Source organism: Camarhynchus parvulus, chromosome 1 (assembly GCF_901933205.1).
Source record: "Camarhynchus parvulus chromosome 1, STF_HiC, whole genome shotgun sequence".
NCBI lineage: Eukaryota > Metazoa > Chordata > Aves > Passeriformes > Thraupidae > Camarhynchus > Camarhynchus parvulus.
Window position 1 is genome coordinate 114,190,528 of NC_044571.1, and position 25,090 is coordinate 114,215,617.

Sequence of the window (25,090 nt, forward strand, 5' to 3'; positions counted from 1 at the left end):
CTGCTTAGAGAGAAAGAAATACACTTTTTAGCCCCAAAAGTATGGGCAGCTGCATTGTTTTGGCCTCTCTGCCTTGTATTCCTCGGGGGAATCTGCAGGTGGAGGCTTTTGAGCCTGGGAAGAGAGATGTTGAGAGGCATTGGCCCAACAGTGTGGTACTGAGGTGGGGGGGGGTTGGATGAAACCTGGTGGGTTTTGGGGCTCAGCATCCCTGTGCCATCCCCTGGGCTTGACATCACCCATGATGGTCTCTTCCCCATGACTTTGGAAGCTGTTGGATGGTCAGACCCATTCCTTCCCCCTCCGCAGATGAGGAGATCCCGAGCTGCAAGGAGGCAGCGGTGGAGACGACGAGCTCGGAGGAGGAGCAGGAGCCTGGCTTCATGCCCATCCCCGGCACGTACGGGCAGAGCCGGCGCGGCGAGAGCCCCACGGACGGGCGGGCCCTGCGCCGCTCCAGCCGCGGCTCCTTCACCCGCGGCAGCCTCGAGGACCTGCTCAGCCTCGACCCCGAGGCCCATCAGAGCTCCATGTGGCTGGGCACCGAGGATGGCTGGTAGGTCCCCGGGGTGGGAATTCCTGCCTGGAATTCACGCCAGGCCCCGGGGGAGCCTCAAGCTTGGCTCTCCTCCTGCAGCATCCACGTGTACCAGTCCTCGGACAATATCCGGAACAGGAAGAACAGCATGAAGATGCAGCACGCTGCCGCCGTCATGTGCATCCTGTGAGTGGGGAGGGAAGGGGGATTTTCAGCTCTGGGGAGGCCAAGAGCAGGGGATTTTGGGCTTCTGCAGCTGGATGTCAAAGGTGGTTTGTGTCCACAGGTACCTGGATAACCAGGTTTTTGTGTCACTGGCCAACGGGGAGCTCGTTGTGTACCAGAGGGAAGCAGGTGAGGTTGGATTTGGGATGTTAAAAATGCAGCCCCAAAGTGGTGGATGTTGGAGGGTGGCTTGGGCAGCCCCTGGGGAGGATGCTCCGTGTGGCTTCCCTGGAGGGATGCTGGAGACACCACACTCAGAGGCAGGTGTAGGTGGGCATTCTTCTGCCACTGGAACCCCATGGTGGCACCAGTTTATGTCCCCTCTGAGAGGTGACCTGGAGAAAGTTGTCTTCAGCCACCACACCCCATTGTCCATATCGAGTTGGACTTGTTTTTTGGGAACATTTTAACTACCCACCCCACTCTCCCCACCCTCTCAGGCCGCTTCTGGGACCCCCAAAACTCCAAGTCCCTGTCGCTGGGCTCCCCGGGGAGCCCCATCACCAAGATGGTGGCGGTGGCAGGGAAGCTGTGGTGCGGCTGCCAAAACCGAGTCATCGTCCTCAACACCACCACGCTGGCACAGGAGGTACGGGGGGCAGCAATGGGAGGTGTGATGGGCACCACCACTGGTGGCATCACGGGTGGCATCACGGGTGGCATGTGTCCCCTCAGCACACACTGCAGGTGGGGCAGGACGGCGGGCGCAGCGTCACCTGCATGGTGAGCGCGGGCAGCGGCGTGTGGGTGGCCCTGCAGGGCAGCGCCCAGGTCAGGCTGTACCACGCCACCACCTACGAGCAGCTGGCAGAGGCAGACATCACCCCCCCGGTGCACAAGATGCTCGCAGGTAAGTGACACCCGGGGCGCGTCTCCAGAGGGTGCCAGGGATCCAGGGGCAGCCACAGCTGCTCTGGGCACCCTGTGCCAGGGCCTGCCCACCCTCACAGGGAGGAATTCCTTCCCGACTTCCTCTCTTGGTGGGAAGCCATTCCCTGTTGTCCTATCAACCCACTGTGATGCCAGCAGCCAGGGGGGTGTGAGCTCCCTTCCCAATGCCCCGTGTGCCGCACACAGATCCCTCTGGGAGTGGATCCCTGTGGGTGGGGGGATCCCAGCCCCGTGGGGCAGGACGAGGCACTGACAGGGGGCATGCCCGGCAGGCTCGGATGCCATCATCCGGCAGCACAAGGCCGCCTGCCTGCGGATCACGGCCCTGCTGGCCTGCAAGGAGCTGCTGTGGATCGGCACCAGCGCCGGCGTGGTGCTCACCCTGGCCGTGCCCCCCAAGGCGGCCCCCACGCTGGTGGGGCTGTCCCAGGGCCACACGGGCCACGTGCGCTTCCTGACAGCCATCGAGCTGCCCGACGGCTTCGACGTGCTCTTCCCGCTGCCCCGGGACACGGGTACGTGGGGTGGCTGCTGCGTCCCGCTCATGGCACCTCCTGGGAGCCGTGCGTGGCCTTGGTGGGGCTGGGAATGAAATGTCGGAGTCCCCGTTGCATTCCTGCCCCGTTCAAATCCAGGGTGAACAACTGGCAGTGGAGGGTGGGGGAAACTGGGTGCTCAATGCCCAATTTGGACAACTCCAAGTTTCCCAGGGAGACCCAAATTCCCACGGTGTCACCCAGATCTGAGGCGAGGCTAGGATGGGGAGGAGGAGGAGATGGGATGGGAGCTGGCGGTTTTGATGGAGGAGTTAATTTAGGGGCCCACTTTGGGCCGGGAGGCTCTGTTGGGATGACAGGAGGCTTTTGGGGCCGGGATGTGGTTCCTGGGAAGGCGGCAGAGGGCCGATGCTGAGGTGTTCTGGTGGGGAGCAGGGCAGCTGTGGGCGCACAGGTGACAGCGTCTGGGGGGCTCTGCGCTTGGCAGGGGCCGAGAAGGCGAGCGAGGCGGAGAAACGAGACCCGGCGCGGCCCCGCGCCCCCGCCCTGGCCCTGTCCAAGCCCAAGATGCTGGTGATCAGCGGCGGCGACGGCTACGAGGATTTCCGGCTGACCAGCAGCAGCGAGACCGTGGGCAGGGACGACAGCACCAACCACCTGCTCCTCTGGAGAGCGTGACCTGCCCGGGCCAGCAGCGGGGGGCGCCGGCCCCCCCTGTGTGCAGAGGGGCTCCCGGCCCCCTCCCCAGCGCCCCCCGCCCCAGCACCTCTCATCTCCGACCCGGCTGCTCTCTGTGTGCTCGGGGCTGGGGGGATGAGCCCCGCTCCCCCCGCCGCCCCCCTGGACTCGGGGGGGGACCCGCAGCGCTTGGGGGGCTCTAGAGGATGGGGAGGGGGCGGGGGTTCGCTCGGGAAGGCGCTGCGGGAGGAGGAGGAGGAGGAGGAGGGTACCGAGCATCTCTGGGGAGCGGCCGGAGGATGCCCGACAGCCAGGATCCTGCCTTGCTCTCCGGTTTTGTGTGTGCCTGCTTCACGGGGCGGGGGGCGCCACCCCCCCGGCCCCCGGGACCCCCGGCCACGCCGCGGGACCAGCCCAGGGACAATCCCGATCCCGATCCGCCCGCGGTGTCCCCCCCGGCCCGGGCCTCCTGCTAACCCGCTCGCTCCATCGCCAGCACCCAGACAGCTCTGTTCGTTTGTTCGTTTGTTTTAAATATATATATATATTATATATATATAAACATCCTTATTTATTTGGGGGTTTGGGGAGGGCTCAGGGGCGTCATCGCCGCGTTGCAGTCCTTCCATTCGGGAGCTGAGGGGTTAAAACTTCCCGGAGCATCGTCCCGAGGGAGAGCCCGACCCGGCTGGAGCGCGCTGCTGGAGGGGGGAGCTGATGGAGGGGAGGAGGGAAGGAAATTTGGGTGTCCCCCCTCCTTCTCTGTGATTCCCAGCGGGATTTTGCAGCCTGGGAAGCGGGATGAAGGCGCCGCTGCCGTGTGAAGCGTCTCTGGATGAGAACAATCATCTTCAGCCGCCAGGGCTGTCCCCCCACCCTTACAATGTGGGGCACCCTCAAAACGAGACTGTGCTGGACCAGCCCTCCCCGCTGTGCCCTTTTCCTCCCGGATTTTCCTGCTTTCACCCCAGGATCCAGGCGAGATCAGTGCTCCCAGACTGGGACACCCTGTTGTCCCCATGGGAGACGTGACAAGCGTGGTGGCAGGGATGAATCAGGGTGTCCCCAATCCCACACAGCTGGGTGAGTGACAGGAATGCTGCCATCCCACATGGAGCCGTCCGTCTGTCCGTCAGCGGGGTGAGTGGGCGTGTGCTATTTTTGGGAGACGATGAGGATATTTTGGGAAAGGGGTGGGGGGGATTTCGGTCACTTGGGGGCTCTTTGTTATTAAAGGTCGCCCGTGGCAGAACGATCCCAGCGTGGTCTCGTCCTTCACCTCGGCATGGGGCGGCAGGGACAGGGTGAGGAGGGGCACGGCTCCCACCACTCACCGCTGCCACTGGTGATGAAGACGCCGGTGGGAGGAAGAAACTGTTTCCACCATCGGGGTGCAGTTATTCTGTCCTGGAAAACCCTGAGGGGGATACCAGGATATTCCTCCCTTGTGCCGTGGCATTCCCTGGGTGGACAAACGGCCCAACAGGGGACACCAGGTCATCCTGGGGAAAACCGAGGGGAACAGAAGGGGGCCTGATGGCAACCGGGTGTCCCCACTGTGTCCCCGAGGGAACAGGACAAGGTGCGCTGTAGGACAGGTAGGAAAGCGGGGCGCAGCACTCAGGGGTGCCCCATGCGAGCCCACATGAGGAAGAAAGAAAAACCAGCCCTTTTTCTTGTTAATTTAAGTTCCTGCTGGGCAGGTAACACCCACCCCGCCCTGGTCGTTCCCGTTTTCCCCGCGGGGGGCACAAAGCCCATCCCAAATCCCGCCCCGGCCGCGATCCGCACTTCCCGCAGTCCCCGCCGCGGCCGGGAGGTGACGCTGCCGCGAGCGTCGAGGGGGCGTGGCCTCTTTGCGTGACGTCACGAAACGGGGCGGGCTTTGCGAGCCGCGCGCCCGCGGGTTCATTCATAGGGAGGAGGCGGGAGCGACGGGGCCGCCCCGGGGGGAGCCCGGGGGCTCCGCGGCGGGGACAGGTAGGGGACACCCAGGGGATCCCCCCGGGACAGGGACCCCCCCTTTGCCCGGGATATTCCCATTTAACGGCCAATCTCCCATGCGGGGTCTGGGGTTGCGGTTTCCGCGCCTTAGGGCAGTGCCAGGAGGGGGGTCTGGTGCTTTTTGGGGTGCTCGAGCCCCGCTTTGCGCGGTGTTTTTGTCTCGTTTTATCCCTAAAGCACTGGGGGAGCCCCGCCGGGAGTGGGGGAGCCCCGCGGGTCCGGGAGGCTGCGGCTGCTGCAGCGCCAAAGTAGGTTGAAATAAGGGGTGGAGAGGAGGAAAAGTAGGTTAAGGAATACTCAGCTGGGGAAAAAGGTAGCAGCAGTGTCGGGTCTCTCTTTTTCTTTCTTTTTTTTTTTCCCTTTTTATTTTTTGCCGGAGCTGGAAAATCCCAGGGCTCGGAGCCAAGGGGCCGGGGATGCTGCGGGATGCTGCGGGATGCTGCGGGGCCGGGACGTGCCGCTGCCGGGGCCGAGCGCCGCCCCAGCGCTTCCCTGGGGATGCTTTGACTTTAACGCTGGAATTTCGTGGCTGCCCGCTCGTTCCCGCCGTTCCCCCGGGAGTGCGATAATGCCGAGTTTCGCTCCATCTGCCGGACAATCCCCTCCTTGTCCCGGGCTGTCTCCAGCAGCTGCTCCCCGGAGTTTTTGCGAACAGTTGCTCCTTTTTCCCTCCGTTTGTCCGCAGGAGCCGTCGGGTGAAACCCTGCTCCCCCTCGGGGAGGGGAAGCCCTGGCTGGAATCGCGGCGGGCAGTTTTGGGTTACAGATTCTATTCCGGGGAGCTGGGAATGAACGGCTCATGTGATCCGGAGGGATCTGGGGAGGTTTCCAACACCGAGTCTCCTCTTCTGGTGTGTTGGCATTGGTGGGGCTCGGGGCTTGGAGTGTCCCCAAAAACAGCCGGGTCTGGCGCTGGTGGGGTTATTTTTTAGTTTCCTCTGGCAAATTCTGTCAGTTTGAGGAGTGTGTCAGGGCAGCTGGGCTTCCCAGCATCCCCAGCTGGGGATTTGTGCCTGCATAGCCCATCCCCACTTGTGATGACCCCAAGCTGCCCCCAAAAGCGGGTGCTGAGCCCTGGGCAAAGCTCCAGTGCCAACCAGGAGCTGGCACCCTCTGCTCCCTGCACCTCCTGCATCCCTGTGGCAGCGTTTTGTTCATCTCAGGGATGCCCTTAATCCCTGGATTAAGCTTGGCCTCAAATCAGCTTTACCCCTGCTCCTGGTGGTGTTAAGATCCAGTTATGCTGATCTGGAATGCTCGTGGTCCCTCAGCCACAGTGGGACCTTCCTGTCCCCTCCTGAGGCCATTTCTTCCCCAGACATCTCAGTGTGTCCCCAAAATGCTTGAAGAGCACAGCCCCCAGAGAATTAAAATGCTGCACATCAGGTTTAAACTCGAGTTTTATGGGATTATAGGGTGGAGAGCTTGCACAGGGTACTACCATCCCTTTGTGCTTGGGGGGCACATCCCAAATCCCTGGGGGATTCAGGAGCTGGGCTGGCTCCGTGCTGGCATCCTGTGGGAGTGCTCCTGTACTGGGAGAAACTGGAGTACAGAGGATGCTCATCATTTTGGGTCCTGCTCATTTTGGGTCCTGCTCATTTTGGGTGTCCCAACCCACATCCTATAAACGCCCGGCTCACCCCCAGAACCCCCCTCACGTGTAATTAGCTGCATCTCGGCGTGGTGCTGGCCACTAATTAGGAGAAGCTCGTCAGGCCCAGGCTGTAATGAGGCTCTGCCAGGGCTCTCACAGGACCGTGACGACCGGGGTGGGGGTGGGGGGGGGAATTTCCATGCGGGCAGCAGGATTTCCATGCGGGGGCTGGATCCGGGTTTGGGTTATTATTTATTTTTTCCTTCCTTCCCCTGTGCTGTCAGCATAGATTTTAATTTTAACAACCAATTGCTGAGCCCGAAGAGGGGGGATGAGGCTCTGGGAAACACCTCTTGTTTTGTTCGTGTTTTTATTTAAATATTTTAAAATTGTTTTTGGTGTCTTCATTTCCTTGTGACAGATGCAAAAGGATTTCCTCCAGAGCAGGAAAAAAACCTTTCCTTAACTTTGTTTAGCATCATCTGCTCCTTGCATGAATGGTGTGAGGTTGGTCCCTTTCCTCTTTGGGACGGAGCTGGGACCTCCAAGGGAAGGAGTGATGCTGGCCATTCCATAAAATCTCTGAAATAATTTTCTGGGGGATGGTTCAGGACTGCTGCTGTTAGGGGTATTTAGGCAGCATCCCTAAATACCCCTACAGCAGCAGTAGGGGTATTTAGGGATGAAAGGGAGAAAAAGGGCCCCCAAATTACTTCTCCAGTGGGGCTTTCCCTGGATGACAACCCTGTTGCTCCCTCTTGGGCAGGTCTGCCTGGGTGATGAAGAGGAGCAGGTGATGAAGAGGAGCAGGTGACGAAGAGGAGTGAGATGCACTGGTGGCTTGTCACCGTGCTGGGGGTGAGTATGGCCTCGTCTGTCCCATCCCATCTCTCTGCTCCTCTGATGCTCCACCACCACCCCACCACCATACAGGACATGGGGGTGGGTTTGCATCCGCCCTGGCGCATCCAGTGAGTTCACATCCCTCACCCCGCTGGAGAGGGCCATCCGCTGGCTGTGGGGCAAGCCGGAGCGTGGCATTTGTCACCGTGCCACCAGGGCACAGCAGGGGCGGCACTGAGCGCTCCGATCCCCGCAGGTGCTGAGCGGACCTGCCCGGACCAGCACCGGGAGCTGCGGCGCTCCGGAGCCGGGCACGGTGGGATGCCCGCCCGGAGAGGAGCCCAGCGGGGTAAGCCGAGCCTGGCGGGCTGAGCCAAGCCCAGCGGGGTAAGCCGAGCCTGGCAGGCTGAGCCGAGCCCGGCGGGGTAAGCCGAGCCCGGCGGGCTGAGCCGAGCCCAGCTGTGGCTGCGGGACCTGCGCATCGCTCACCTCCTCTCTTTCCCCCACCGCAGGATCCATCGGGGTCGTGCCGAGCTTGTCCCCCCGGCACCTTCTCGCTGGGGGCCGCGTCCTGCGCCGCTCACACGCAGTGCCGGGCCGGGAACAGGGTGCTGGTGGCAGCGGGGACGGCGGCGAGCGACAGCCGCTGCGGAGCCTGCCTGCCGGGGTGAGCCCAGCCCGGACACCGAGCTCCAGCTCCAGCCCCGCCCGGGCTCCAGGGCCGTGTGCTGACCGTCCCGTCCCGCCCCGCAGGTTCCACAGCCCCGGAGGGGAGACGGAGCCCCGGGGCCGGTGCCTGCCCTGCGCTGCTGCTCCCCGCAGCACCCCGGGGTGCCCAGGTGGGTGCTGGAGCCACCTGGGCATGTGTGTCCCCCTTGGGATGTCCTGGCAGCTGAGGACACCTCTGCTCACGACACAAGCGGCTTCTGCTTTCCTGTGGAAATGGGGTTTAATCCCAATAATCCCAACAAAGGCCCTGTCTGAGGGTAATCCCTGTTTCCCTGCAGGCCGGCGGCGAGCCCGCAGCCCCGAAATGCCGGGCAGGACACCGGGAACCAACGGGACACGTGTGACCCTGCTGGGTGAGGAAGAGGAGGAGGCGGCAGCAGCGCAGGCAGCCGTGCTGACCATCGTCCCGGTCTTCTGTGCCATGGGATTGTTGGGAATCCTGGTCTGCAACCTGCTGAAGAAGAAGGGTTATCACTGCACTGCCAGCAAGGAGCCCCAGCCCAGCGGCACCGGTGAGCCCTGGTGATCCCACATCCATCTTGTCTTGCTCAGCCCATTCCTGTGGTTTCTTGTCCTTGTCCCAGGGCATCCTGCTTGTCCTTGGGGTGCCTCATCCCCCATCACCAAGTTTTCCCTAACTTCTGCTTCCAGGTGCCAGCTCCATCTACCAGCTGGAGGATGCCAACGAGGACACCATCGGGGTGCTGGTGCGGCTGATCACCGAGAAGAAAGGTCAGGGGCTCCCCGGGAAGGGACAGGATTGGGTGACCTGGGCCAGAGCCCCGTGACCCCCAGCTCCTTGGTGTCCTGTCACACACAGAAAATGCAGCAGCGCTGGAGGAGCTGCTGAAGGAGCACCAGAGGCAGCAGCTGATGCCACCGAGCTGTGCCCCCCTCAATAAGTAAGAGGCTGCCCTGAGCACCCCCCATGGTGGGAGCACCCCCACCATGCTGATGGCATTTCCCCCTCCCCAGGCTGCACCTTCTGCCTCAGTTTCCCCCCGCCTGCCACCACCAGCAGCACCTGCACACGGTGCAGGGCCCGGCCCCGTGTGCCCGCTGCGACCAGAAGTGGCCCGAGGTGCTGCCACCGCTCGGTGCTGCCAAAGCCCCCAAACCCGGAGCTCATCCCAGCGAGGTGACCATCCTCTCCATCGGCAGGTAAGCAGGGACAGCCCCTGGTGTGTCCCCTGTGCAGGGTGGGACAGGCTGACGTGATGATCCCCGACAGGTTCCGGGTGTCCCGGATCCCGGAGCTGAGGAGCGAGGCTGGGGGGGAGCCCCTCCGTGGTCCCCTCCCCGCGGGCAGCGGGATGTGACCCCGTCATGGAACAGCACCAAGGACCCCACCAGGTGAGGGGACAAAGGAGTTCTGAAGGCTGGGAAATGGAGCATGGACAGTGTGGGGACACAGAGTGGGGACAGCGAGGCAGGAGGGAGGGTGTCCCTGGCTGCAGGGTGCTGGCAGGGCCTGGCACGGGCTGGCACGGCCAGGGGCTGCTCCCTGACTCATGGGCAGCTGCAGGGGCTCACGTGCCCTCGCTCACGTCCCCGTGTCCCCTCCTCCAGCAGCGCTGCTGCTGCTGTGACCATCCAGCCCTGGGCCCCTCCCGACATGGACATGGAGGGGCTGGAGCATGACCAGGAAAGAGGACGGAGCTGGGAGGGGAATGGAGCACCAGGAGAGGCTGAGGGAGCTGGAAAGGGGCTCAGCCTGGAGAAAAGGAGGCTCAGGGGGGACACTGTGGCTCTGCTCCCAGGGAACAGGGACAGGAGGAGAGGGAACAGCCTCAACAAAATCTCCCCCTCTCTCCAGGGGAGATTTGGGTTGGGTAGTGACAGCCGTGGATGGGTGACACCGAGCGGCTCCTGCCACCCTGGCTGGTGCAAAGGGGCCAATCCAGGCTCACCTGTGGTCCATCCCTTGTCCTCCACAGCAGGCACCTGGCCTGGGGGCTGCCTCGGGGGTCGGTGACACCCACAAAAACCCCGTGGAGGGGTGGAGGACACCGGGTGTTGTGTGAAAGCCAGTCCTGCTCGGAGCTGTGACGTGCTGGAGGTGGCAGCTCAGCTCCTGCTCCTGCCACCAAGATGTCCAAGAGCAGCAAATCCAGCATCTCGCTTGGCTGGTGAGAAGGGTTCTCTGTCCCTGAGGCCTGGTGGTGGCCACAGCGTGGTGGCCTCATAGAAGGTAACTCCAGGAGCTGCGATGCCAGGGGTGGTGGCCACAGGAATCATCATCTCTGGGAACCATGATGCCACCACACAGCTCCATGGAAGCACAGAGGGCACTGGATGCCATTTCACGGTCACCTTCTGGGTCTGTTGAGCTCTCCAGGACCATCATGAACTCCTGATTTCCCTCCATCACCTGGTGCCAGCACTCAGCATCACAGGATAATGAATCACTGGATCATGGAGTGACTCCTCCCTTTCCAAAAGCCCAGCTGGAGCATGGATTGCTCTGGGCAAAGCTGGTCTCCTGCATCCATCCATCCATCCTCTTTCCAAAGTCCCAGTTCAGGAGCACACGGTGGTGATGCTCACCATGCAGATGACACATTTCGCTTTCCATTGGAATTGCTTCTATGGGATCGTGCGGGCTTGGCCGTGTTGGGATCACTGGGATAACCCACCCAAGGTTGGGCTGGAGACCATCAGCCTCAACCACCAACCCAAAAAAGGGTTTATGGCTGGTCCCATTCCCCTCCCCACGACATCACCATGCCAAAAAACCAACCACCAAACCCTCTCGGGCTCTTTTATTTATTTATTTAATTTTTTTGGAAACATTTTAATAGTTATCGAATGTTCTACATCTTACAGTAAATATCGTACAGTTACAAACTCTTGGCTGAAATCTGTCAGGGAGATCACGACCTGATCTTCAGAACCAAAACCAGAACAGAAAACAAATGGGAAAACAATCCCAAATTTACACTTCAGATGGACAAACTGAGGCTGTGGGGCTCTCCAGGGCATCAGTCCAAGGCCATGTTCCCTTCACACCTGTGAGATGTAGACTTGGAAGACGTGGTTACTCTTGGGTTTAAATTTTTTTTTTGTTGCTGTTCTTTCAGGGAATTATTTTTTTGGTATTTATTTTTATTTAAGAGGTCCAATAATACTTAAAAATGAGCTGGTCTGGTGGTTGAAATCAATTTAAAATTAATTACATAGAAGGAGGGGTGGGAGCCTGGTGTGGGTTGAGGCCGTGTTGTGGGAATGGGAGGGTTTGGGTGTGATCCTGCACCTTGCCATGCTTCCCTACAAATCCCTCCCCTGATCCTGAACCCCTCTTCCCCCTGGAAAATTCCATGTCCCAGCTCCATCTCTTGCAGGAGGATGCAGGGGAGGCTGCAGGTGGCCATGTTGCATCAAGATTATTCCCTACAAGCAGCACAGTCGAGCGCTTCCAAGTGGGAATCGCTCCTGTCAAACCACAAATTCTGCTATTCCTGCCCTGCAAACATTCCCACAAGTTCTTTTACCTGATTGCCAGAGAATCTCCAAGTGCCATGGTGCAACATGCCACAGAAATGCCTTTTCCAAGGATTTCCTCCCTCCCAAGCTCTATCACAAGCTTTATTTTCTTTTTTTTCCCCTAAGCGAATGCTAACACACGGCAGAGAAAATATTTGGAGGCTGATCCTGGCTTGGGAGCAAAGTGAAGGGAAGATGGGCAGCGGGTCACCACAGCTGGAGGGCCTGAAAATACTGGCAATTAAAAAAAAAAAAACAAACCAAAAATACCTGGATTTATGGGTATCCAGCAGCTCTTATTGCTATTGTTGGCTGGTTGGATTTTACCAAAAATAAAGCCTCAAATGTTATTTCCCACCCTGCTGAAAAACCAGGATCCCATTTCATGCCCTCCAGCTGGGAACCACATCATGCCCACATTCCCAGAGGGGATGGCAAAGAGTCAGGGGGTCTCTCTGGGAAGGACCAGATTCAGTGGGATGCTGGTGGCTGGAGGAAAACCTGATGCTCTGAACATCCCTCATTAAAACAAACCCCTTAAATAACATTTCCCGGGAATTACATCCCAAAACTGCAACCATGCTGAACTGAGTGATTTATTATTCATAAAATGCAGTAGCAAATCCTTGCCTGGAGGGTTCAGCCACTTGGAGGCATGATGGCCTCAGGCTTCAAGGGGCTCCTGGGCTTTGGGGGTCACCACCACCACTAAAATTCTATTTTCCCCCCAAATCTTGCATTGCAGCTTGTGTTTTGAAGTAAAGGTAAGGTCTGGGATGGGTTAATGGTTCAGAGTTATTTTTCCTTCCTCTTTAGCTGGAATTTTAATCTCAGACACTTCGGTGGCTGCTAAGGATGGTTTAACCCCTCCTGCTCATTCCCACTGATGCCCAGTGTGATCCTTCACTGTGGAAATCCCTTTTCCTTAACCAACATCAGCAAAGCTTTGCTGGAATGAAATATCTGAGAAGCAGGTGGCCCCCATCAGTGTCCCCCACTGTGGCCTTCCCAGGACCCTCAGTTAAGCCATGACTTGACCAAAGGAAAGACGTGGGATCAAGGGAAAGGCAGGGAGCATCTCCCCACCTTGGGAAGGAGCTACCCAAGCCTGGCACCGTGTGGTGGCCCCAGAGCTTTGTGGTGGCCCTGGTTCCACACAGTGGCTCAGGCTGGTTACCAAATGTCCTCACTGAAGCCTCTGGCCCAACAAATATTTCACCTCTCCACACTTTGGTTAATGAGTATTTCTGCCTGGGAAGAATGGGAGAGGAGCTCTGGATCTGCTACTGATCCAAGCAAAGGAATTAAAACCCAGCTGCCCTGTGTCAGTGGGAACACTGGGTGATCCACCATGTTCAGCTTCTGGGGTTTTCTCCCCCACCTTTAATGTTTCTTTTCCTTCCAGGAGAAAGCCCAACATCTCCTTTCCACACACGGGCCAAAATTTTAGGAGTGGTTCCTAAAGTGGTGCAGGGTGTCTGGGACAGTGGTGGGATGGTGTCTGCTGGTTCAGGTCGTTTGCAGAGCCCAGGCTGGGATCCCAAAGCTCAGGGACCCCAGAAATCAGAGTGCCATTACGTGGGGAGACCTGACTCAATGCTGACAGACAGCTCCTGGTGTGTAACACAAAGTCAAATGAGAAGGGAAAAGGGGATCTCAGAACTCTTCAATTCTTAGGATCTGGGCATTTTTTGGCCCAGGTTTAACTGCAATGTGCTACAAACAGTGCAAGGATGATGTGTTGGTGTTATTTCCCAAGGTCCTGCTGCTCTTTACTAATCCTTGGCTTTGCCAAGCCAAATGGGGAACCCACTGATGATTGGCTCTTTTTCTCTTTTTCCTTCTCCTTTCCCTCAATACACCCCAAAGTGCAGCCCAAGGGTGCCCCTTCCCCACCCCACAGCACAGTCTTCCCCCACTTTGTTCCTCTCGAGGCTGAGAAGGTCAACCAGAGCTTTGCTCTAGATTTCCTTCAAAACCAGCAGAATCAACCAAATGAACCCCAAACAGAAGTGCCAATGCCAACACCCAACCTGACAAACTCCTGGGACCAACCAGTGGGAGGGAAAGTCCTCCTGGGATCCCTAGGCTTGTTACTCCCCACCTGCCCCATGCTCAAGGGAAGGAGCTCCAGGAGCAGAAGCCAAGCTGGGAGACTCCACTGAGAGCATGGAATGCTTTTGGCACACTTGAGGCAAAAATCAAAACCCAACCAAGCTTTTGTCTTTAAAAAAAAAAACCCAAAAAAGTCCCAAAAACCTTGTTTCTATGCTGGGTTTAGCGACAAGGATTTAAAAACAAACTGGCCACAAGCATTGTCTGCAAATCCAAACTGCCTCTGCTGCCCTCAAGACAACTTATTGCTCTACTTGGACACCCCGAGGGGGGATGCCACCAGCTTCCTGTCCCCATGTCCCTGGGTAAGCCAAACCCCCCCAAAATGACCCTGATGCCCACAGCCTCTGCGTGCCTGGTGTCCCCCATCCTGGTCCATGCCAACTGTGGATCACCTTCCCTGCTGTCACCTCTTCTCAGGTGCCTTCCCATGAAGGAGGCGACGTGTTTATTGCTATTGCTTCCTCCTCTCCCACCTCTCCAAGCAGAGCAGCCAGACATGATCCCGCTCCCCGGCCTTTCTCCGTGGTGCTGGTATTTGTGCTTGGATGAACATTTCTCCTGGAAGTCTTGGAGCTGTAACCCAAAGAATGGGAGGGGGACACCTCAACTGCCACCGAGGCAGTGCAGTTTGGTCTCAGCCCTGCCAACACCATGGGTGCAAGCTGAAGCCACCAATCTTCCCCTCACCCTGCACTGAAGACTCATCTCCACCAACCAGACGCCCTCTTTTCCTACACCACCATACTCTGGAGAAGCTCCTCAGACCAAACCCTAAACACCTAGAGGAGCTCCTCAGACCAAATCCTGAACTGGAGGAGCTCCTCAGACCAAACCCTAAACCTGGAGGAGCTCTTCAGACCAAACCCTAAACCTAGAGGAGCTCTTCAGACCAAACTCTGAACTTGGAGGAGCTCTTCAGACCAAACCCTAAACTGAGAGAAACTCCCCCAGATCAACCCTTGGACCTGGAGAAGCTCTCCAGCCCAACCTTTGGACATCTCCTTGCTTCCCTCAGCAGCTGCCCAGCACATCTGTGCCTGCAAACAGCAGCCACGCCAGGAAGGAGCCTCCTTCTCCCTCACACTGCCCCAGGAGGTGGCTGAGGGGAGCATCCTGTTCTCCCAAGGGGTTCCAGATGCTCCCAGGTCATGCATCTTCCTGCTGCTCCCATCCCATCACCCATGATCTGTGCGCCCAGTTGGAAAAAGCAGACCAAAGACCCGCTGGTGACCAGTCCTCATGCTTCCTAAGACAAGTGTGTTACGTCGCTAATTATATTTATATTCTCTTACTCCTACAAAAAGAAGGGATGAGTTCAGAATTCCACTGCAGATAATGCATTTATAATCTATCACGACAGCTATCTGGAAGACACCAATTTTCTTGTAATATGTTATGAAAGATTGAATAATTTATATTCTTCAACTAAAAATACCCAAACCAAATCAGAATAAGCCTGCCTACCAGCGCTGTGCTTTTCACATAGTACCCTGAACATCAACCACTCTTACTAGCCAAAAAAAATCTAGGCTCTTGTCAACAACAACGACAACAGAAAAAGAACAGAAAGAACCCAAACGAACAAGAAGTGGGGGGATCTTTGCACCACTCAGCTGGGCAATGCTGGAAAAGTGAAGATTCTGAGCTTTCAAACGATAGGACCGAAGAGAGAACTCGACTATTGCTCAGTGTCAGTATGTGTGTTACACAATTCATGTGGGAGGGGGAGGAAGGGGGGAAAAAAAGAGGCAGAAGATTAGAAAAAGCAGCTTTTACAAAAACCACTAAAGAATGCATAAAGTGACCCTTGCACTTTTTTTTTTCTTTGTTCTTGCAAACAGACGAGGCGCTGCAGCCCAGCGGCCGCAGCACCGATGTAAGACTTGTGTAGTTGCATACAATGTTTGACTCTGGATCTGGAAGACAGCAAATACATTAAAAACAGGGAGTTAGAAGGATATTCTCCTCCTCTTTGCACCCCTGCACCACGTGGAGCTGATCCATATGGAATTTAACCATCCCTGTGGGCAATTTGTCAGGCAAGGGAGCTGGGAAAGCAGCAGCTCGCCCGGTGGTATCCAACGCAGAGGATTACAAATATGCAGATGAGCTGCTCCCTGCTAATTGCACACCAATTTGGGAGGGGCAGGATTAGCCCGGTGTAATTTGTGTGGCACAGAGAGATTTTAGATAACCCCGGGGCTGGATGAGATCTCCATGGGCAGCATCGTGTTCCCATCAGCTGCCTGTGCTGGTAATTGGGCATGACGGGCCAAGGGCTGCAGGAACAAGCAGCTGGGATTTCTGGGATCCCGGGCATGACAGGAACACACAGGCAGTGCACGCAACCCCGGTGCTAATGAACAGCCTGATCTCCCAGCAGGGGAAAGGAAATATTGCAGGGACACAAAGATGGGGAGGCACTCTTTGTCAGGGAATGCAGTGAGAATGGTTTCAAACTGCCACAGGGCAGGGTTACATGGGATACCGGGAAGGAATTCCTCCCTGTGAGCCCAGAGAAGCCCCTGAAGTGTGCAAGGTTGGGCTGGATGGGGTTTGGAGGCAGCACTCACATGGATTGGCCAGTGGTTTACCAGTGTGGAGGTACGTAGCTGTAGGTGGGGGTTCCTTGAGCCCTGTACGTTGGCACGGACACTGGATGTGCTCCGATGGCGGTGTGTTGGGGGGTGGTCAACAAGGTTCCTGCAGGGACAGGGAAACACCTGTCATGGAGCAGAGGAGCCGGCATCCATGCCTACAGTGGGGCAGGGACAGCACCAGCTGCCCCATTTCCCTTTTCCCCCCTTTTCCCTTTTCCCTTTCCTCTTTTCCCAGATAATTCTTCTGCCCGCCAGACCTGATTCAAAGGTGTTGGACCCACGTGATTGGGATCAGCCAGCACCAGAAACAGAATAAGAACACCTGAAGCTCCAGCAGACTTTCCATGCTACCTCTGGCTCTTAACCTTAAGGGTTTTCCTTGTTTTTTCCCAGTGTTCCTTGTCCCTAAAGACAGGAAGCAAAGCTGGCCACAACCTGCTGACATCTACCTGCTGAAAGCACTGGGACAGCAAATCACTGCACAGATCTGAAACAAACTGGAAGGGATGAGGGATGTAAAGAGAGATGAGGAAAAAACCCAACAGATCTCCAGGGAAAACTGAGATGAGCCTTTTTTTACGTCTGCAGCCGGTCAACAGAGGGATTTTAGGTCAGAATTTGCACAGTGCCTTCATGGGGAGGGAGGACACAGCCCTGGACTACTCTGTTCTGGGAGCAACTGGGTGCTCAAACCAAATTCTCAGTTTCTGGGTATCTCTCTGCAAATGTTATTTATGAAATTCTAACACATCCCACGTGCATTAATTACATTTATCCTCTCTTAATATAAGCAACAGTAAATCTCTCAGAGTGGTTCTTGTCACATCCAGGCTGTAATATCTCTGCTTGGAATAGGGATTGTGCCCCATTACAGACTCCTATTTCACAGCTAATGCAGATGCAAAAGGATGAATGATGCATTTCTTGGCATAATTCAATATACAATCCCAAGAATTGTTAAGGAGAAAAATACAGGCTTTGGAAAAAAATAAAAAATAAAAAACAAACACTATCTTACTTAATGTGCTATTGATTGCAGTTAGAATCTGCATGTAAAATGTAGAGGAACTGGGATAGATAAAATAAGGTTAACATTCATTTTGTCAAACAAAACATGACCATAAGTGTCTCTAAAAAAAGAGCTTGAGGGAAATACAACTACTTGAAGATGAACCAACTTGGTTATTCCTTCACTTACGTAACAGACAGAGGAAGGAACAACATATTTAAGTATACAGACTAATATATCTAAGGATGCAGGAGTGAGCCAAACCAAAGGTCTCCTCCTCCAAAGTGTTAAGCAGAAAAATACAGGCTTTGGAAAAAATAAAACCAGCCCCTATCTCACTTAATGTGCTATTAATTGCAGTTAGAATCTGCATGTAAAATGTAGAGGAACAGGCATAGATAAAATAAGGTTAACATTCATTTTGTCAAACAAAACCATTCATTTTGTCAAACAAAAACATGACCAAAAGTGTCTTTGAGAAAAGAGACCAAAAGTGTCTTTGAGAACAGAGCCTGAGGGAAATACAACTACTTGAAGATGAACCAACCTGGTTATTTTTTCACTTAAGGAACAGACAGAGGAAGGGACAATATATTTAAGGATACAGAATAATGTATCTAAGGATGCAGGAGTGAGCCAAACCAAAGGTCTCCTTCTCCAGATTGTTAAGGAGAAAAATACAGGCTTTGGAAAAAATAAAACCAGGAAGGGTTTTAATTATTTTTTGTCCAGGAAGGGACAATATATTTAAGGATACAGAATAATGTATCTAAGGGTGCAAGAGTGAGCCAAACCAAAGGTCTCTGCTGAGTCAGATGAGGATTTGGGGCAAATTACTGCATTTTTGCCTGCACAGGAGCAGTACCCAGCAAGCAAAACCAGCAGGTGAAGCGGGGCAGCACTTGGGAGGCAGGGGGAGTTTTTTTGCCCATGTTTCCTTACCTGCTGACATGGCCATGGTGGTGCCAGCCACCATGCCCATGGCCACGCCGTTGGTGCGGGGCGCGGCCACGGGCGCGGGGTAGATGGCCGAGGGGATGCTGTTGGGCTGCACCACCGTGGTGTGGTGGATGACGTGGGGCTGGGCCGCGTACACGGGCTGGGTGTAATAAGCTCCCTGGTGGAGAAGGGGAAATAAAAAAAAATCCCATCATTATTCCAGGTTTTTTCACAACCTAAGGAGTTCTCGGTTCTGTAACTCGAGCGCTGCCCAAGGGCTGGTGGGTGGTGTTCCCATGGATGATCTGTGACTGGGATGCCTTGAGAAGGCTGAGCTAGAGCAGAAACTAGACAGAGCTAAAGAATAAAGCAGGCATTTATTAAAAGGACATCCTCAATGGATACACCTTGGCCAGCACAAGATGCTACACTCAAGATGAACCCAAAATGGTCACAAAATGCACAACCGGTCACGGGATCTCTCACTTTTATAAATTCTGCTCCATTTGCATCTTGGAGTTAACTGTCCAATTACAGTCCCATTCTTCCTGTTTTTTCTCTTTATTTCACCTTTGTTTATGTTCTTGGGCCTGAAATTTGGATCATCCTTGGTCCTCAGCTAGAAAAGGAATTGTTTTGTCTCCCTGCTCTGTGAAGAGAGCTTACCAACACTTAACATAAACCTCAGAGCTACACACCAAGAATACACAAAACAGTCTCTGAAAAATATGAAAGCTAAAACTTAAGGCATCACCTAGAGACCTGAACCTGTGGATATGGGGAATGCATGAGGAGGAAATCACCAGTCAAGGAGTCAACCCATCCAGGACAAACCCTGCTGCCTCCCTTTGGTGGGATGAAACAGGGCCTGGACACAAACGGCTGTTGGTGTAGGAAAGGAACAAGAGATGGAAGGAAAGGACAAGCCACGGTTCTTGGATGATCCCAAAGTGTTTGGGTCCAGGTATTGTGTCATCTATTGGGTTTCACACAGGGCTCCAAAATCCAGGAGGGAAGAAAACAAGGATTTGAATCAGCAAAAGGAGATTTTATTGTGCATTAGTGAAAGCCCCATTAGAAAACCTCTGAAGGTCTGGATTAAGGGGAAAAGGAGGTGCAGGAGCAACTATTCCACCACTTCTTTCTTTCAGGAGCTACAATGGTTCACAGGACAAATGGCAGATTCTGTGGCTGGGATTGGAGAGGAACCAGTGTGCAGGGGCGGGTTGGACTGCAATGGACTCAGGCGTGTTGGGGCACAGCTGAGGGGACAGGAGGTGGCACCTACCTGGGTGTACAGGCTCTGCTGTGGGTAGGCACGTGTGATGGGGACAGGAGGTGGCACCTACCTGGGTGTACAGGTTCTGCTGTGGGTAGGCACTTCTGATGGGGTACATCGCGGTCTGGTACGGGTTCGGAGAGGGCGAGTAGGGAGGAGGGGCGTTGTTACTCTGGGTTGGTGGCACCTTGTAGGGAGTCCCCGCAGTGTACCCTGCCACAGACACAAGAGAGGTGCCAGTCAGGGCCTGGCATGGCTGCTCAGGGCTGGCAGGAGGGCTGGGAGAAACCATCCCCTGAGCAAATGGGCCTCGAAGACTGCGTGGGATGGAGAGGAGAAGGCAAGGCTCAGCCCAGCCAAAACACTCAAATATATTTCACTTATTTACTCAAATATATTTCACTTATTTACTCAAATATATTTCACTTATTTACTCCACAGTGTTCAGCAATCAGAGATGGCCAAGATTTCAAGTCTAATATCCCACATTATCCTCCAGGCACTGAAACGGGGCGAAGAACACAAGGAGCTTTTAGGAGCTCCCAAACAGCATCTCACCTCCTCCTGATTACTGCAGATTGGAAAAATAGGTGTTAATTAACAAGGGGAATAGCTGTGACTCTTTTCCTCACTCACATTAGCAGGAGAGCAACCATCTTCCAATGAGAAGTGGAAAAGGTTTGAAATATTGATCAGAGCAGAAGTGCAGCCTCCTCCATCAGGACTCCTCCAGGAACCCAGCGTCAGCCACAGACCAACCAACCTCCTGGTTTTACATCTAATGGATTTTTTTCTCTATTCTGAACTCATTTTTTCAAACAAATACCTCAGAGGCTGCCAGTTCTCAGTGTCACACTTCATTTCTGAGGGGTGACTATAGGTGTGGACCTGCTCAAGCCTGTGTGGTTTCACCACTTTGAATACCAAGACTTGCCGTGTTTCCTGATTGATGAATCACAGACAGTTTATCTCCTATATTAAAAACGTATTAAAACACAATAACCCAGGCAGAGGTAATCTGCTGTGTTTATAAACTGGGGAAAAACCAGAACAACCTGCAGGTAAAACAATGTGAAAACAAGGTTTAATGACACAAGATGATGGAGGCTCCTCTCTGTCTGGCAGATAATTTTAAAACCTAATTACAACTAACACCTTATTAGGATTAGGCTGGCATGGCCCGTGCTGCTGCCGCTTTGTGGTTCAGCAGCAGCGAGCCTTTAAGCTCCAGCTTCTATTAAAATTGCTGATTAAATCCCTCATGTCACTCCAGAAATCTCAGCCTTATTGATCCTGCAGCTCGCAAGTGCCCCAGATTGCACAGAAATGTTTTTCTATAAAAGGCTTCTTGTGGGGGGGGGGGGAAAGAGCTCAGTGGGGAATTTTGTGTTGCTGCTTGTTTCCAGGGTTCACCACAAGCAGGATTCCTCAGCTGGGCAAGGAACTGACAGGATGTCCACAATCCTGCCCCTCTGCCTCCCTCAGGTGAGAGCCCACCTGCAGAGCTGCCTCCAGCCCTGGGGACACAGCAGCAGCACCTGGAGCTGCTGGAGAGAGCCCAGAGGAGGCCCCAGAGCTGCTCCGAGGGCTGGACCGTGCCCATTGTACAGCTCCTACCCCAAGGAATGGTAGGGACATCCTTTTTCCAAGAGAAAGTCTCCCAAAGGCTTTTAAAATATTTATTTTTAATAACTCTTTCTGTAAAAAAAAAAAAAAAAAAAAAAAATTTTCCTCTCACCTTGTTGTGTAATTGATTTGATTTAGAAGGAGAAAGGAGTCTGGAGTAGCTGTAGGGTGAGGAACCCTCTGACCCCACACCCTCATGTCCCAGATTAAACAGGGGCCATAGGACACCCTACATACCAGGGAAAGCATCCCAGGGTTTATCAGGGAGCTTATCAGCCCTCCTGGAGGCACTACTTATCCTCTTCAGGGATGAGATGACAAGGCTGCACTGGGAAAGCCTGTTTGACTGTGATCCCTCAATGGCATCTCCTCCCCCTGCTCCTGCTCAGCCAGTCTGGGTTACAAGGTGGGAGTTTCAGCAGTGTTCCTTGAAAATCAGGCTTTATTTTGGAATTCTTTCAGTTTTAAGGGAATGGGGAATAATGTCCCTTTGGAGATAAACACCTGTGAACAAGCCCGGGTTACTCCCAGGGATCAAACACTCAGCTAAGAGAGAGGTTTCACCTTCTCCACTGGAATTCCTCTGCAGGAGCAGCAGGAGGGTCAGTGCTCTCCTCTTCACGATCCTTCATGGTTTTAATCCATCAAATCCAGACTGGATGGGGCTTGGAGCATCTTGGTCTAGTGCAAGGTGCCCATGAGGGTTGGAGCAAGATGATGTTTAATTTCCTCCCAACCCAAACCAGTCTTTAATTCTGTGATGCCAAATAACCCTGTCCACACATCACCCCCCAGCAGGGGAGGCAAACAGGCACAAACCAACCCAGAAACCCCCAGAAGGAAAGGTTTATTTACTGAATGCTGCAGAAGAAGCCTGGTAGGTTCTGTTCTCCGTGCCAGTGTCCACCGGGAGGTGGAAGGTGCCCTCGGTGGCACAGGACGAGGAGGTCTGGGGCCAGGCCTGCTTCATCAGAAGTGTGGCTTGAGTGGAGACAGAGAAGAGGCGTCACACAGAGAAATGAGAGACAGCTTCCCACACTTAGGTCACACTGGAATCACCTTGTTAATCTCTCCCCTCCAGGTTCCTACCCCTGAGGTGCTGAGCCCCATGGAAGGGACTTCACGTCTCGGTCAGGGCTTGGAAATCTTCCTGGAGCAAGGATGTTCCACACCCTCCACATCTGCTGAGACTCTGAATTAGCCCTCTCTGAAGGTACAGCTGTAAATCTGGAGTGTCACAGGGCTGGAAGTTGGGAATGATTGGGATCAGTCCTCTGGACTGGGGAGGCTGAGGAGGAATTGGCACTGGGGCCACAGCCCGCAGCGGCACAACACATCCCAGAGGATGGAAATCCACCTCCCAGAGAGTGCAGGGAAGCATTGCTGCAGATCTGCTGGTCCACCAAACCCCCCTGAGACTCTCCTGGACTCAGACAGGAATGAGGAGCTCGGACACCCAGCAGTGCTGCTGTGCTGGCCATGAACAGCTGTGGGAGATACTCACGGGTGTGAGATCCACCCGGATGCTGCTCCATTGCTGGAGATGTGGAACCCTGCTCCTCCCTCCTCCTGCTCCAACAGAAAACCAGGAGCTTTGTGGGAAGTCAGAGATTCAAGCCCAATTTCTCCTCCACTCAGTCACTGATCATTTTCTGCTCCAAGTGTCTGCCCTCTCCCAAAGGTTTGGGAGTTATTAAGGATTTCCAGGCTGCCTTGCTTTATTTTCCATGCTAGGCTGCACCCAGGAACTTCACACTGGAGAGCAACTCCCAGTGCTGCCACAGAAACACTCCCTCACTTATGCTTTTACTCGGAATCAGATTCACTTTTGCCTCTGGATTTCACAGAGGTTTTAATCTCTGAGACTGATGAGACAATTCATTCCAATGTTACACGAATCCTTCCTCTGTGGTTTTCCCTCTCCACATTAAACCTGCCACAAAATCAAGGCAATTTGGGTTGGAGCTGGCTGGGAGATTGCCACAGCTCTGTATTTTCTTTATTAAATCACAGATCCTTGGAGAATCCATCACTTAAAACTACACAAAAGGTGGACCAAGGAGGCTTCCAGGAACATAAATACCTTCTGCTCCTTTGCAATAATTCACAGGGATCACAATCCAGCCATGACTATCTAATACCATTTAAGGGCCACCTCCAACCAGTGCCTTCTGGATTTGGTTTATCCTCTCACCTAAACATAAATAAAATAAGGAGTTTTTATTAATTATCAGTTTAACCCCTGGCAAATCAACCAGTGGGAGCTGAGCAGACAATGTGAGCTGTGGGTCTCTGCAGTGCTGGGACTGCTCTGTTTTCCTGACAGGACCTTTAGATAGCGTGGGAATGTTCAAGACGTATTTTAAGTGGAAAAGACAAAATTATAAACCCTTCCAAAGCACTGTAGGAGATCTTCCTTCCCTCTAGCAACCTCATTTGTGATGGATACAGCCTCCAGCCCTGAACAAAGTTTGCAATAAGCTCAATTCCCCAGGCAGTCCCATGCCTGAGTGCCTCAAAATGATGAGAACATTTATCCTTGGAAAGCCTTGTGAGGCACTACAGGATATTCACCTCTCCAGACCCCAAGATACCCTTTAGGGGACCCACTGGGTCCCCAAAGAGTGGTGGGCACCTCTAGAGGATGCAGAGCACTGCTGATGCTGCAACTCCCTTCTGCAAAGCAGCATTTCCTCCAGGCAGGATCCAGAAGCAGGAATGGGGCACTGGAGCCTGCATCCTGCCCCACGACATTCCCACACAGATCCCTCATTTCTGGGGCTGATTTCAGTCCTGCTCTGTAAGGGCACTGCTGCAGAGCCATTACTTCTGCCCTGCATTATTAATAAACACAGCTCCAGCCTCCACGAGCAGAGTGTGTGTCCTACTTTCAGGAAAATAAAAAAGGGAGGCTTTAATGAAGGGAGTTAAAACAAAACAACCATGAACAAGACAGAATGCCTGTGAGGGAACATGCACCAGGCTTAATGAAGACATACATAATTTAATTTTTTTAATTGTGTCTCTTGCAGCAGAGTGATTTTAGATGGTCATTTCTGCATACTTAAAAGTGATTTTTTAAGAACAGTGTCCTAAAAAAACAGGCTTATTGCAAGCATGAGTTTGCAATGCTGGTGTTTTGTCTTGTGTCTCTTCCTCTAAAAACTGTGGAAAATGCAGCAGGAAAATCACACAAGGCAGGAACTTGAGGTGGAATGGAAAGGAATTGACAGAATCACAGAAAATCCTAAGTTGGGAGGGATCAATGAGGATCATCCAGTCCAACTCATGCCCTTGCTCATAGGGCTCCTTTGGAATAATCTGGGGAATAATTTAACACCTTTTGGGCTCAAATACCAGCAAATATCTACTAGAAATCTGGCATTGGGAGAGGGAGAAATCAAGACTGGCTCCAGTCACCATTTCCCTTTCCTCACTGGAGGAAACAAGAGGACTCCAGACTTCTCCAAGTTCCTCTGCTTGTTTCCCTCTGATGCTGTTGCAAAGCTTAGGTCACTACATCATTGAATTTCCCATGTGGATCCCAGGGTTTTGGGAAACCACGAGGTCAAGAGAAGAGCATGAGCATGGCTGACTTCCAGCGAAGCTTCAGGGAGTGTTTGGAGAACAGCAGGTAGGGTTTGAAAACTGGAATTATCTTCACTCAGGGGTTGATCTCCTGCCAAGGCTTTGCATGGAATCCACCAAAATTCATGAGGTTTGAGGCAAGAGACACCTGAGAGGGAGCAGGAGCATCTTCAGGGTGCAGCAGAGAGGGTGGTCAAGCTGGGACAGAATGGTTCTGCTCAAGAGACCTTGCTTGCAGGTACCTCCCAAGAACTCAGAAACCACAAGCTCTTCCCACCCTTTCCAACCTCTGTTCCAAGCACTATTGAGGGACACCTTTCCCTGGGTTATCTCCACATGGAGAATCAGATGAACCCTGCGTTTGTGACTGCTTTTTAGTGAGCTGGAGGGATTTCTGCCAGCAGGAACCACCTCCTGCCCAGCCTGGGAGCTTTGGAGCAGGACCTT

At 54.1% G+C, this 25,090-nt stretch overlaps 3 protein-coding genes across 11 annotated transcripts in view; 2 read left to right on the plus strand and 1 right to left on the minus strand.

Moving 5' to 3' along the window:
- ARHGEF17 (Rho guanine nucleotide exchange factor 17) overlaps positions 1-3,360 on the plus strand; it is a 29,097-nt gene extending 25,737 nt beyond the window's left edge. For both annotated transcript variants that reach the window (XM_030962809.1, XM_030962817.1), the window contains exons 15-21: positions 310-556; positions 638-724; positions 825-892; positions 1,204-1,352; positions 1,439-1,613; positions 1,927-2,169; positions 2,639-3,360. In XM_030962809.1, coding sequence (XP_030818669.1) covers positions 310-556; positions 638-724; positions 825-892; positions 1,204-1,352; positions 1,439-1,613; positions 1,927-2,169; positions 2,639-2,829 — 1,160 coding nt within the window. In that variant the 3' untranslated portion in view covers positions 2,830-3,360. The remainder of the gene's footprint in view (positions 1-309; positions 557-637; positions 725-824; positions 893-1,203; positions 1,353-1,438; positions 1,614-1,926; positions 2,170-2,638) is intronic.
- Positions 3,361-3,448: 88 nt separating this feature from the next.
- Positions 3,449-11,841, plus strand: RELT (RELT TNF receptor). 4 transcript variants are annotated; one of them, XM_030962847.1, is made up of 11 exons: positions 3,449-3,969; positions 7,196-7,287; positions 7,529-7,621; positions 7,785-7,939; positions 8,026-8,111; positions 8,280-8,513; positions 8,653-8,733; positions 8,822-8,903; positions 8,977-9,162; positions 9,233-9,354; positions 9,939-11,841. In XM_030962847.1, exons 2-10 carry the CDS (start codon positions 7,258-7,260, stop codon positions 9,318-9,320), a joined length of 1,035 nt encoding a protein of 344 aa, XP_030818707.1. In that variant the 5' UTR covers positions 3,449-3,969; positions 7,196-7,257; the 3' UTR covers positions 9,321-9,354; positions 9,939-11,841. The 4 variants fall into 4 exon arrangements, with proteins under 4 accessions (XP_030818707.1, XP_030818690.1, XP_030818716.1 ...); XM_030962830.1 differs by lacking the exon at positions 3,449-3,969 and adding an exon at positions 4,715-4,809; XM_030962839.1 differs by lacking the exon at positions 3,449-3,969 and adding an exon at positions 5,214-5,683.
- Positions 11,842-15,426: 3,585 nt separating this feature from the next.
- Positions 15,427-25,090, minus strand: part of FAM168A (family with sequence similarity 168 member A) — a 123,753-nt gene continuing 114,089 nt past the window's right edge. For all 5 annotated transcript variants that reach the window (XM_030962903.1, XM_030962887.1, XM_030962895.1 and 2 more), the window contains 5 exons: positions 21,911-22,036; positions 19,500-19,642; positions 18,154-18,328; positions 16,176-16,305; positions 15,427-15,518 (listed from right to left, as the gene is read on the minus strand). In XM_030962903.1, coding sequence (XP_030818763.1) covers positions 16,193-16,305; positions 18,154-18,328; positions 19,500-19,642; positions 21,911-22,036 — 557 coding nt within the window. In that variant the 3' untranslated portion in view covers positions 15,427-15,518; positions 16,176-16,192. The remainder of the gene's footprint in view (positions 15,519-16,175; positions 16,306-18,153; positions 18,329-19,499; positions 19,643-21,910; positions 22,037-25,090) is intronic.